This window comes from Colossoma macropomum, unplaced genomic scaffold (genome assembly GCF_904425465.1).
Source record: "Colossoma macropomum unplaced genomic scaffold, Colossoma_macropomum, whole genome shotgun sequence".
Classification (NCBI taxonomy): domain Eukaryota; kingdom Metazoa; phylum Chordata; class Actinopteri; order Characiformes; family Serrasalmidae; genus Colossoma; species Colossoma macropomum.
Window position 1 is genome coordinate 31,205,929 of NW_023494784.1, and position 12,874 is coordinate 31,218,802.

The 12,874-nt window shown below is 42.0% G+C and overlaps 1 protein-coding gene across 4 annotated transcripts in view; it reads right to left on the reverse strand.

The window, feature by feature from the left end:
- Nucleotides 1–1,331: 1,331 nt before the first annotated feature.
- The window catches only part of nrp2b (neuropilin 2b), a 99,049-nt gene continuing 87,506 nt past the window's right edge, over nt 1,332–12,874 (reverse strand). For 2 of the 4 annotated variants that reach the window (XM_036568558.1, XM_036568541.1), the window contains one exon: nt 7,987–10,933. In XM_036568558.1, coding sequence (XP_036424451.1) covers nt 10,641–10,933 — 293 coding nt within the window. In that variant the 3' untranslated portion in view covers nt 7,987–10,640. Of the gene's footprint in view, nt 3,268–3,436; nt 3,500–7,986; nt 10,934–12,874 lie in introns of those variants that run through there. The other 2 variants (XM_036568533.1, XM_036568549.1) reach the window with 2 other exon arrangements.

Sequence of the window (12,874 nt, forward strand, 5' to 3'; positions counted from 1 at the left end):
CATAAAAATAGTTATGCAATGTGAACTGGATGTATAACAAAATGACAGTAATAACTCTAGGCTTCTAATAATTAAAATACAAACAGATTATTTTATAACAGACTATTGGTCATTCACTTAGACAAAATGTGGAGCGAACAATAAATAAGGATGCACATTGTCGCACTATTGCACTTCTATTACCGTTATGGAATACTATGGCCCTTGTCACACATCCTTCCTGCTTTCTTGGTGCATGGCTTTGATGCTGTGAATTGTCTGTCATTATCCTGCCGTGATTCTAATGAAGAGCAATGGCAGGAATCTGCACCATCGCGCATTCCTGTGAGTCACCTGACTACTGCTTTATTACATTATTGGATTGCAAGCTGTCAGAATCCAGAACAAAGCAATTATGTAGACGGGACGCCAACAAACAAGCCAAATAAACATTCCCGCATCTGCTAGGATCTGGGATTCATCACAAGGGAAGCTCTGAGTGAAAAAGCTTACTTCCAGAGAAAGTCTTTTACCGGAAAAAAGAGCAGTCACTGCAATATGTTTTGTATAAATTTACCTCACAATATGTCTATTTAGAAGATGTTTCCTCTCCCATTGTTCATTATTCAGGTGTATCTGCCAGAACAACAGATCTGACCTTCATTAGGATGAAAGTGAGAAAAACTGAAGGGGCACCACTGCTAACACTCTAAGCTCTCTGCAGCATCTCCTTGTTCTCTCTGCGGATGTCCTTTACTTGTCTATTATCAGGTTGGGTTTGAACTGCTTTGCATGGCTGCTCTTCCTTGCAGTCTCTTAAAACTGACAGTATGTGTCTCTGAGGGCCGGCACTCATGTCCCTGCTCACTCCACCTTGAGCTCGGCTCCGGAGGCTGCGGTTTGATACCGATTTTAGAGAACATGATGAAAGCTTACTAGATAAAAGGTAAAGCCCTTATACCAATGTTTTTGGTTTTTCCCTCCAAGATCAGAGAGTGCTGAGGCATATTTTACATTCTGCTGTTTCGCCGTGGCAGGGAGGAAGAGGATGAGAGGGAGGAGAAGGTGAAAAAGGTTAGGTTTGCTGGCAGTGTGCAGGTTCTGAGAGGGGCTGTGCGTGTGTGTTTGTGCGAGTGTCAGTAGGAAAAGCTATGAGGGTCAGGCCGCAGGGCAGTTCAAAGCTTTAATCAGACGACGACTAGCTCCTAAATGAAAGGGTCTGGGGTGCTGAGTAATATGGGAATGAGGGAAAGAGACAGGGGAGTAAATGTTCTAGGAACAATGCCAACAGACACACAGTACCCAAGAAAAATGACAGTGCAAACTTCAGTTATTCATACTTTATTAAATAATAATAATAATAATAATAATAATAATAATAACAATAAAAAGAACATTTGTCTGTACAAAGTCTACAAACAGCAAATTCTGAATGATCTGACCAGTGCCGGGATGTCCATGTCTTTTGGTGTTGGCCCCCTGTCCCAGACAGAAGAGGTAATACTTTCACAGCTCTGCAGCAAAGCTAAAACAGGTCAGAGCTCCAAGGCACTTGGAAAAGAGTCAACAGAGTCCAGTGACAACAGAGCTGGACACACCATCTCTCTCTCACTCTCTCTTTCTCTCGCTCTTTTTCATTCTCTCCCCCCGACAGCTGAGAAGCGCTTATCTGTTGCTGTTTTCAGGGCCTCCTAATCAGTACGTCCCCTTCCCGCAGCTCCCAGCAATGCCACGGTAGGGTGCTGCGGGGGCAGTCTAAGCTCCTTTTTTATCGCATTCACTCTCTCTTCACTTTGAGACAAACACGCTGTGAAATTTCCACTTGCTCTCCAGGTTCATAGCAAACCTGGTCTTTGCTGACCTTTACTTTTTTTCAACAGCCTATAATATAACATGTAGTAAACAGAAAGCGTGAAATGAAAGAAAGCATAAGGCCCGATTCCACCAAGGCCCCAGAGGTTTTAAACCCAAGAACTGGTGTTTCTCAATGGCTCTCCTCCAAAGACAGTTCGCTTAAGGCTCAATTATGGGTCCATATAAGAGGTCTGGGGATTCCCCAGCTTCATCATTGAAGAGTCCTTTCACTTAAGGTATGCGGTAAAGGAGCAAAGTGAAGATCGCTGTCTGCGGGTGGAAGAGCCTCCTCTTTCTCCTCTGTCTCCAACGCTTTTGACCTCAGTGGCTCCAATTTCTTCGCAATCCATAGGTTGCAATTAAAAAACTAACGGCTCACACAGTGCTACACCATGTGTATAGATTGAACAGTCAAAAGCAAAAGAAACACCAGAGACAATCCTAATACTTAAATCTAACGTGCTCGGACAAAGGATTTCTGCCCGAACATAATACAACTTTTTCATTTCTTCATCTACCCGCTTCTGATAACAACTGCTAACGGTTCACAACAAAAAACAGTGTTCTAAACAGACTGAACGTAAGCGTAAGACTGGCATAAGAAGGATTGACACTGCTCAAAAAGATGGCTGAGGGTGGATACAATAACTCAAGCAGATGTGCAGAAAGACACAGGTCTAAAACTAAACAATATGTCCACGATCTTCTAGGCCACGTCTTTCACGAAATGGAGGCCAAGATTTCACAACCGGCGATCTGTCTACAAGGTCCTAGTGCCAATCACTTCTAAACTCCCATTAACCACTTTTAGATCTTTTTATCTTTACAAATCTATATTCATATACACGTCTTTATTTATTTACTTAATTTATCTTTTCTTCTCTTTTTTTGGGATAGGCATTCGATTGATATGTGTTGATAACTTTTCCCACCCACTGAGCAGTCCACTGGGAGCACCTCAAGCTAAGCAGAAATATCCGCTTGGAGACAGTGGCATGTGGGCCATGGCAGAAAAGTGAGGTTCGTTCACAGTCTTTGATTGAAGAGGGCTCCCATTCGAGAACTGAACAGAGAGAAAGAGCCAGTGGACAGGGGAAAGTCCCAGGTGGCCTTTGAGGCCCCAACCACCTCAGGCCTCGGAGCAGCACCGCTGATGGTTGATTTTCACCTTGTGCTTGATGCCGTCGTACAGCTCAAAGTTGTAATTCTCCAGCGTGGTGGAGCTGCGCGAGGACAGGCCGTTGTAGGAGCAGGTGCAGTAGAGCAGCAGGCCGGCGCACACCGCCCCCAACAGGACACCCAGAGAACTCATGACGATGATGGTGACCAGGATGGGGTCCAGCGTTAGCAGCCAGGCATTGTCTTTCTCAGAGATCCGTGTCACCGGAGGCCCCCGCGAGGGCCCAGGCGTGGTCCATGCTGAGAATGGAAAGCCTGAGGGAAGAACAGAAGGAGAACACTTTAAAGCATCTGTAATAACAACCTAACAAACCAAAGTCACACCAAGATAATATGGGCAACATACAACTTACATACTTATCTATGATATGGGCAAAAAATGAACCAATAAACTATAATAATTTGGTTTAAAACAGGGCTTTACCTTGGTCTATGTGGTCTCTGTCATGGAACAGGGGATTGTTTCCAAATTCAATAGGTCTTCTCTCTAAATGGAAAAACACAAGCAGGGAAACATTTAGGGGAGTTCAAATAAAGAGACCACAAAAATAAATAAAAAGAACAACCTCATGTGTTTTTGCCAAATGAGTCAGTGCTGCCTGCTATGACACAAGCACTAATGGCATGAAAACATGAGGCAATGCAGAATAAGCGGCTTCAGTAACGGACTGTTTATTTGCTGTTCACTGAAGCCCTGACACATCTGCAGTGAATTGTAAAATGCAGAAGTAGGGAAGTAAGCACCATCAACATCAAAAAATAACGGTGTATACAAGGTCAACTACAATCAACTAAATGCACCAAACGCAGGTCGCGGTAAATCACTACAAAGCCCAGTTTGTAGAAAAATATCACTTTATTATTACATTCCGCACAACATTTTCCAAGACCATGAAATTCAACAGGCTAAAATATTCCTCAAATCTTTTGAAACAGGCTGAAGTGCAGTATGAGAAATGGCACATAAACAGACAATCACAGTCAAGGCCCAATGTACACGAAAAGAGGACGCAGGAGTACACAGTCACAAACTTTTCAGAGCCTTCACCAAAACCATGGATTCGCAGCAGAAAACAAAATATGATACACATTACCAGCTCATGTTCAGTAAACATGACTGAACCAAAGTAAACTCCTAACACTACATGAAAGTTGGGTTTAAATTCCTGTAAAGGGATTTCTAAACCTGTTGTCACCAAAAAAATCACATATCCAAGTCCATATCAGAAAAAAAAAAAATATATTCATAAAGCAAATTATATTCCTCTAAAGCAACACTTCAGATCTTTGCCTCCATGTCCTCCAAGCTATGAGTTTTTATTTTATTTTTTTTTGTGTGCTGGCACTACCAGAGACAGACTCTTGGCGCTGCGAGGCCACTATGTGGGCTGAAGGGCCCTCCTAAGTGCTTTTGCTCATTAATATTATTTAAGGGACAGCAAAAGGAAAGAAAGAATGCTTACGGCAGGCTTAATAAAACGTAATCAGACCCATTATGTAATTAGAAATATTAAGAGCTTCAAAGAAATCTCACAGGAGGCAGCTGCAGCTGATTTAAAAGCACATCATGACCGCCAGATTGCGTTTTTTTGCAAACATTTCGGTTTCAAGGAAAAAAAATTGCTTCAGAAGATCATAAATAAAACACAACGAAAAGCTGATATTCCTGCTGGAAAATCAAATACTTTAAATGAATTAAGATTGGGTGGTCTGGGTTAAATACCCTATGTTGGTTTATAAATTAATCATACAGGCCTGTGAGCTGGCGGAGGCTGAAATGAGAAGGAACAAGAGAAGGAAATGGAAGATAGAGGATGGTTTCTATCTGGACAAAACGAATTTGACAGTGAAAAAATGGAAACACTATAGTCCCTCAAGTTCTAAGTATTAACCAATTAAGTGTGAGGTCCAAACTCCAAAACCTTCAAAGTACTAGTTAAACATTTTAAGTAACATGATGGCAGGTACTGCTTAAACATGCTTAAACATAAACTTACCCAGCTAAAACCTAGAAATACCTCTGAATACCTGTTTGGTATTTCAATGTAATTCAGTTTGAATGCCTTGGAACTTACCATCATTTTACTAAATTAATTACCTAGTACTTTGAAGTTCGTACCTCACAGTTACCTAGAACTCAATGGACTAAAAAAGAATCAACATTATTACATAAGAAATACAGTAATGTGTATAACTTAGTGAGTTTGATGGCATTTTTTCAAAGTAAGGGATAAACAAGGTATAAGAAAATGAGGAAGTGGAGAGCAGAGAGAGAGAAAGAGAGAGAGAGAGAGAGATGAAGGCTCTCGGCCAGCTTTAGTGCTCCTCTCACGGAAAAATGTCATTGTAATTTCAACTTTAAACCCACCCAAACGTCTTAAACAATAGCCCTAATGACAGCCTGTAGCACGCATGATAGGCGGCCTGGCTTCATTACTGTGGCTTTAATTCAGTTAACAAGGATGTACTGTATGCAGGGATTAGAGAAGAGAAAGAGATGGGAGAAAACGAAAGAGAGAGAGAGAGAGTGAGAAAGCAGAGCGAGAGAATACTCCTCTCTATCTTGGCTTCGTCACGGGTCTGCCAGGTCAGGTGCTTTCTCTGGCTGCCTGTGAGGGGCTTTCATGTGCTTTTGTGTTCTTAAACAAACCCCTTCAGACTCCGGGCCGAACCGGAGCGGGCCTATCTTTAGAGTGGCCTCTCGCTTTGATCTCTCCTTCCATCTCTCCACACATTCTTTTGTGAAGAGCAGATTAATGGGGCGAAAATGGCCAGCGTCTCCATGATGGAGGATTATTTTCACCTATTGCCAGATGGAGGACATAACAAGATAGTGGGATTTGCTTTCTCCTTTAATCCTCGAACGTTTCGGATGCTGCCAAAACCTGAAGCGGCTGCCTGACAGGCTTCTTCTTCTTTTTAATGACGGATGGCGCCTCAAACTCTTTATGGCTAAAGAGGAACAATATGTTTATGGAGAGGTTTTGGGTGGAATGTCCATGAATCTCCCTCTAGGCTGTGTATCTTGGCTGCTTTATCTGTTTGTTCTATATATTTTGAAAGCCTTGTGATTCGCCCTAGACATGAGATCAGTACATTCTTGGATAACGATCCTTGGGCCATCACTGACGTTCCAATGTTACACTGAAATTTGTTGGAGTATTAAAGGGGAATTCTACAGATTTGTCAAAATTTCTACGTAATTAAATCACTAAGATACTAATAAAGTCATTCAGAATGGTTTGATGTGAAATGTGCACCTCTAGAGGAATTTAAGAAGTCAGAATTGTTCACAGTGGTGGTGACAAGAACCAGACATGTCTCAAAGCTCCCTCACAGAAAGTTATTACATGAAATGGTTTTGAGTGTATGTATTATTTAAAATTCATTCATGATGGAAAGGTACATGCGGGCAAAACATTATTAATATATTACCATTATCAACATTACACTGAAAACCAGTGAACACATAGGTTCACTGGTTGTTGTGCATAATAAATAAATAAAATGAGTATATTTGTGTTGTAGATATTGTGACCCCTGGCTCTTATCACCACCACTGAGTTGTTAAGTTTCTCTCTAAGTTTCATCCACCATTGTATATCAAAAGTATCTGAGTGACTTTGTTTACATCTCAGCAATTGAATTATGCTGAATCATGTTTGAATGATTGCAAAAATACAGTGTAAAGCTACGAGATGCTTCAGAATGAACGTTTTACAGTACGCACATCGTCAAACATCAAGACTGGTATGCGATATAAATGCATTTCCTGTACAAAAAAGTATTTCTGTATATTAAAGATACAGACTTGCAAGGAACTATAAAGAGAAAAGTTTCAGTTTTAACACAGAAAGATGTGGAGTAGAGACAGAAAGTAGGGACTGCAGTGCTCTGCAGTTTTGACACATATGGAGCTAGTGAAATTTCTTACACTCCCCAACCACTGTCAAACGTAAAGCACAGCAGCAAAGCTGCACGTTCCCTGCTCGAGTTCCACTCTCTGCTCCTGAAGAAAACCAAGAGTAGAAAAAAAACACAGCCAATAGCAGGTAAACCAGCAAAAGAAACTAAAAGAAATGTTATCACTGGCTTTCAGAATAAGCCTAACAATCAGTGCATCAGTCATATGCATGTGCATGTCATTTCATTCAGCCTTTCAGTTTAGCGACCATGACAAATCAAGTTGGATATAAAAATATTACAGAAAATAAGTAGCATATAAAGAGAAAAGTACATTTAGTAAAGTTTACTGAAAAAGTGAGGCTCTATAGTGACTGGCATCGAACAGCCCTGTGCCACTCGTAAGTTTAAGGCTAATGACGTGACTGAAAGATAGTGGGCTTCTCAGAGGTGTAGACTGGCTAAGGCAGGGTCACATGACTTTTGCATATAGAAGAAAGAAAAAAATCAACCCTCTTTAGAGAGTACATGTACCAAATGAATTTATATAGAATTTCTAAAATTTCCAATTTACACACAGACATTTCTAGATCATTCTTCATAGACCCGTTTACACCTGAGCGTTTCATGCATCTTGAATATCAGGATTCTATCCGGATAGAGATGATCCACATAAAAATGGGATGCTTTTAAAACAGATTTAAATTCAATCACTAAATTTATGAGGTGCTTTTCATAGCCAGATGTTCAAATGTGAATGCATTCGTCTCTCCAACCCATACATGGCATCCATAACCTCGCCCAGTACTGTGACTGCGCCTCCCTCTGCAGTTCAGCATATAGGGGTACAAACAGCCACTGTACTGACACCACTAAACAAGCAGCATCGCTGATCCCTGCCTCTCTACAAAGTGTTTTTACGCTTACGGTCCATGAACACATGAAGCTAGTTATTCTAAACAATGATACAAATTTGTGATCTTTTGAATGAAACAGGTAAGAAAAGCACAATTGATTGGTTCTGTATTTAAGTATATATATATATATATATATATATATATATATATATATATATATATATATACACACAGTGAAGCCCGAAATTATTTGTACCCCTGGCAAATTTCGGCTTAAAGTTATTTTTATTCAACCAGCAATTTTTTGACCGGAAATGACACAGGCATCTCCCAGAAAATAATAAGACGAAGTACAAGAGACATCATTGTGAAAAAAAAAAAAATTCTCAGCTTTATTTACATTTGAACAAAAAGTGGCATGTCCAAAATTATTCATATCCTTTGCAAACTGTCACAGTCTATGGGAAAATCCAAATTTCTATACCATTTCAAATAGTCCAAGCTGTTTTAAAGCATCCTAATTACCCTGATTCATTGGGAACAGCTGTTTTAATCAACTCAACAGGTGACAGACTAAGACAAAGGAGCTCACTAAGGACCTGCGGCTGCGCACTGTGGCTGCTCACAAGTCAGGAAAGGGCTATAAGGCCATATCTAAATGTTTTCAAGTTCCAGGGGCAACAGTGCAAAGTATTATTCAAAAATACAAGACATTCCGCACTGTGGAAAATCTCAGAGGATGTGGTCGGAAGCCAAAAGTGACACCTGTGCTGGCCAGGAGGATAGTGAGAGAGGTGAAAAAGAATCCAAGGATCACCACCAAGGCCATCCTGGTGAATCTGGCCTCTGCTGGTGGCAACGTCTCAAGGCAGACAGTCCAACGGACACTGCACACTGCTGGGTTCCACGGACACAGACCAAGGAAGACGCCACTTCTCCAGAAAAGGCACACAAAAGCCCACTTGGCCTTTGCAAATACTCGTCTGGACAAAGAAGAAGATTTCTGGTCTTCTGTTTTATGGTCAGATGAAACAAAAATTGAATTGTTTGGCCACAATGATGTATCCTTCATTTGGCGTAAAAAAGGAGAAGACTTCAACCCTAAAAACACCATCCCCACTGTCAAACATGGTGGTGGGAACCTAATGATTTGGTGGTGTTTTTCAGCCAGTGGACCAGGGAACCTAATCACAGTGAATGGCACCATGAAAAAATGGTGAAAAAATGTAAAATGGTTGGCGGACAAAAACATTAACGTTTTGCAGTGGCCCAGCCAGAGTCCTGACTTGAATCCAATTGAGAATCTGTGGAGGGAGCTAAAGATCAGGGTGATGGCAAGGAGACCCTCCAATCTGAAAGAGTTGGAGCTCATCGCTAAAGATGAATGGGCAAAAATACCAGTGGAGACAAAAAGCTGGTCAGCAATTATAGGAAGCGTTTGATTGCTGTAATAGCCAATAAAGGCTTTTCTATTGATTATTGAGAAGGGTATGAATAATTTTGGACATGCCACTTTTTGTTCAAATGTAAATAAAAGCTGAGGAATATTTTTTTTCCACAATGTGTCACTTCCGGTCAAAAAAAATTGACATTTTATGTTTAATTCAATTCAGCAAATAAACAGTAATTGTGTATTAAAATGAGCAGATGTGTTCTCTGCAGAGGATGTGTTAAATTATTTTCTCAAAATCAACAAATGTAATTTGACAGAGGTGACCAAACTTTTGCATATGACTGTATATGAGCTGATCTGAGCATCTGCCATACGCAGAACTGTAAATGTAACCACAGCAAACGGATGTCAATCTGACTAAACAAAGACTTGTTTGAATACCAGGTGTGAATGCTTGAGGTTAAAATCTGATCAGGTTACAATCCAGATTCAAGTCACATGAAATGACCATGTGTAAACAGGGTCTTAGATAAAGACTTGAGGCAGGAAACAGGCTCAATGGAAAAAGGGAACACTGTCAGTGCTTTAAGTTTGGGGTGCCAACCCCATCCTTACACAAACACACACACTTACTACAACCACCCACCCAGCCACGCACACACACACATGCCCCAACAAGGCACGCAAAGACACAGATTCCTTCCAAGAAACCAAAGGATTTGTTACACCGATGCTTGCCATAGCCCGAATGCATCCCTTTCACTGTCTTTCATTTTGCCACTTATGCTACCTCTTGCTTTGCATTTCAAGAAGCACCTCTCTACAAACTAAGCTCATCAGAAATGTGCGTGTGCATTGTGCAGTCCACATGCAAATGCTGCCACGTGACACAGCAGTATCTTTCATTCCTCTTGTATGCTGTCTCTTTTTTCTCCCCGTTCTCTGTGTCTCTTCCTCCTGCTTTGGCAGCAATGGTGGCCTTTCTCCACTGGGCAAAAGGATTGGTCACAAGCAGGGGATTAGAACCCTGCAGAGTCAGGTTCCCATCGAGAGACACACGCACACACACAGAGACACGGAGGTGGCTTCCTGTCACTCAGGATTGAGGCTGGATGCTTGTCTCTTCTTTCCGGTAAGCAAACGGCAAAGCTGAAACTGCGAACACAGTGCAAAAGGGGTTCAAGAGGGCAGCATATCCACGGCTCTGCTGCTTGAGCGCGTCCTTTTTTTTCCTTCCCTCCATTCGATTAGCAACTAAACACTTTCAAAAAGTCTCCATACGCCAGCGGCAGAAGCCTCCCAATCCTCCAAAGGGATCCTCCAAAAAAGAAAGAAAAAAAATCCCTCCTGAAGAGCCCTGCACGAGCATCGGCAGGGTTTCTGTGCCTGTCGGTAGTTACAAAGCAGCAGAGAGAGAAAGAGAGAGAGAGAGAGCCTTAGTGACCCCTCCACAGTCTCCATCTCTCTCTCTCTCCTCAGCATTGCGAGCATGGCTCGTGCTTTTCTAGTCTAATGGTCAGCATGGGCTCCACCCCGGGCCCTGCCGAGCCGCTGCCTGGGTAGTGCGTGCTCTGGTAGGCCACTGAGTGCTGGCTCTTCTTGGCGGCCAGGTGGTAGCGATGGCAGCACAGGGCCATGACCAGCGCCACGGAGGCCAGCAGCAAGAGCGCCCCCCCTCCGGCTATTACGTAATACCAGTAGGTGGGCATGGGCTGCAGAGACACCGTAGTGTCCACAGTGGGGTCACTCCTGCCAGGTAGGGCTCCCCCTGGTGGAGAGACACAGAAGAGTTGGCTTGGGGTAGAGAAGCATGCAGACTGCAGAGCTTATAAAGCCAAGCTTTGATTTTCGCATGATCTTTTTTTTTTTAATTTTCTTGGCTCTGATTGGCTGCTGCACAGAAAACGAAACAGACAGTTGCTGCACACAGACAGGCAGATGCGCATGCATGTTGCCTTGCCCTAGCCCTGTACATGTATGGTCAGTTTAGGCTGATTAATTTTTGTATGTTAGAAAATATCTGGTTAAATTTTTGGAGGGAACTATTGTTCTTGCAGATGTTAATTTAATACACTTTAAGTAAATGACATTTGAGCATAGTTATTAGCTATAAAATGTCTGAAAGGGGTGATTGGCTGATTCCTCAGAGGGAATGGAAATGTATAACTGCGTATCATCAGCATAGCTTTGAAAACTGATATGACATTTCCTGATGACATTACCTAAAGTTGACAAGTGCAAAGAGAAAAGCAAGGCCCTAAATTTAAACCTTGTGGGACTCCACAAGAATTTTTTGATGAATGATTTCCCAGTGAAATCAAAAACTGTCAAATATGAAAAAACGTTCTAAAACTATGCCTGAGAGACCTGCACAGGATTAGAATCTTGTGATCAACTGTATTAAAAGATGCACTAAGATCCAATAAGACCAAAATGGAAGAAATCTGGGAATCAGCACAGCACAAATATAGCTATTTGATGTTTTGATTCTGATCCTAGATCACAGGAATACTGTACTGTTTCTAGCTAGAAACTGCTAGTATGTTGCAGGCAGAACTGGCAAAAATAGACACAATGTGTATTTTTGTGCTTCATGTGTGCATTACCATGGCACCGTGTGACGCATGCAGCTAGGGTGAAAGGCTACACTGATAAACATAGGTGTTCACTGCAGGCAGTGTTTCTAAGTCATAAAATGAGTATCTAAGACAAAGGGAAAGTTTTCCAGACCCAGATCAAGACTTAAGTTAAAAAGGATTTTTTATGATGAAAAACCACTGGTATTTCAATGTAGTCAAATGTTAGACTTCCATGTCAGAGAAAACAACCCAAAGTCTTATATCAGCTCATATTTCACCAAAAAGAGATCTGGGTGTGTGTGTATGTCTGTGTTTGGGAAAGCGTGCACATGCATACACTAAAGTTCTCTGAAAATGTATTTTACTTGGATGTATGTACATTTATGAGTGTGTGTGTGAGTGTGTGTGTGCAGGCTGGTGTTTTTCAGGGCTGAAACTTCTGTTTTCTTGCATGCATGGATCTGTGCCAGCTTCATCTGCCTCAAGCCAAACTCCTCCATGAACCCCATCCAGCATTGCAAGGAAACAACTCACCCATCTCACACACACAAACACACACACACACACTCACTCAGAATGTAACAAACTTCTGCCACTGACGGCCCTCCACCACCTTACTCTAATCTAATCTCCTGTCTCTGAACTCGGAAATAAAACAAGCGTGTAATTTGGGTTGTCTGTGCGTCCGGCTCATCTCTCCTGAAGCTATCCGAGGATATGGGCAGCCAGCGAAACTAAAATGAATCCCACTAAGACGAAGCGTCAGTTGCACATTTCTTCGAGTGGAGATGACTCCATATATGGTCAGAGAGAGAGGGTGAGGAGGAGAAAGAGCGAGAAAGATGCAGAGAGATGGAGAGCCAAGAAAAGTGAAAGAGAGGCAGTGGAAAAATACACAGAGCGAGTGATGACACTAGAGGAATAAGTCATTGTGGAGCCTGACATTAAGGGGGATTATGGCAGCCACCATCCACACCCCTCTCACACTTCACACCATAACGTCTATACACTTACTGCAGATTACTGCAAGCTCACTAACAGAACAGTTCAGGGGCACAAAGCACTACGAGCGAAAAGTTTGATGGATGGCACTGCCATCAAAAATTTGAGGACACCATGCTTTGTTTTAA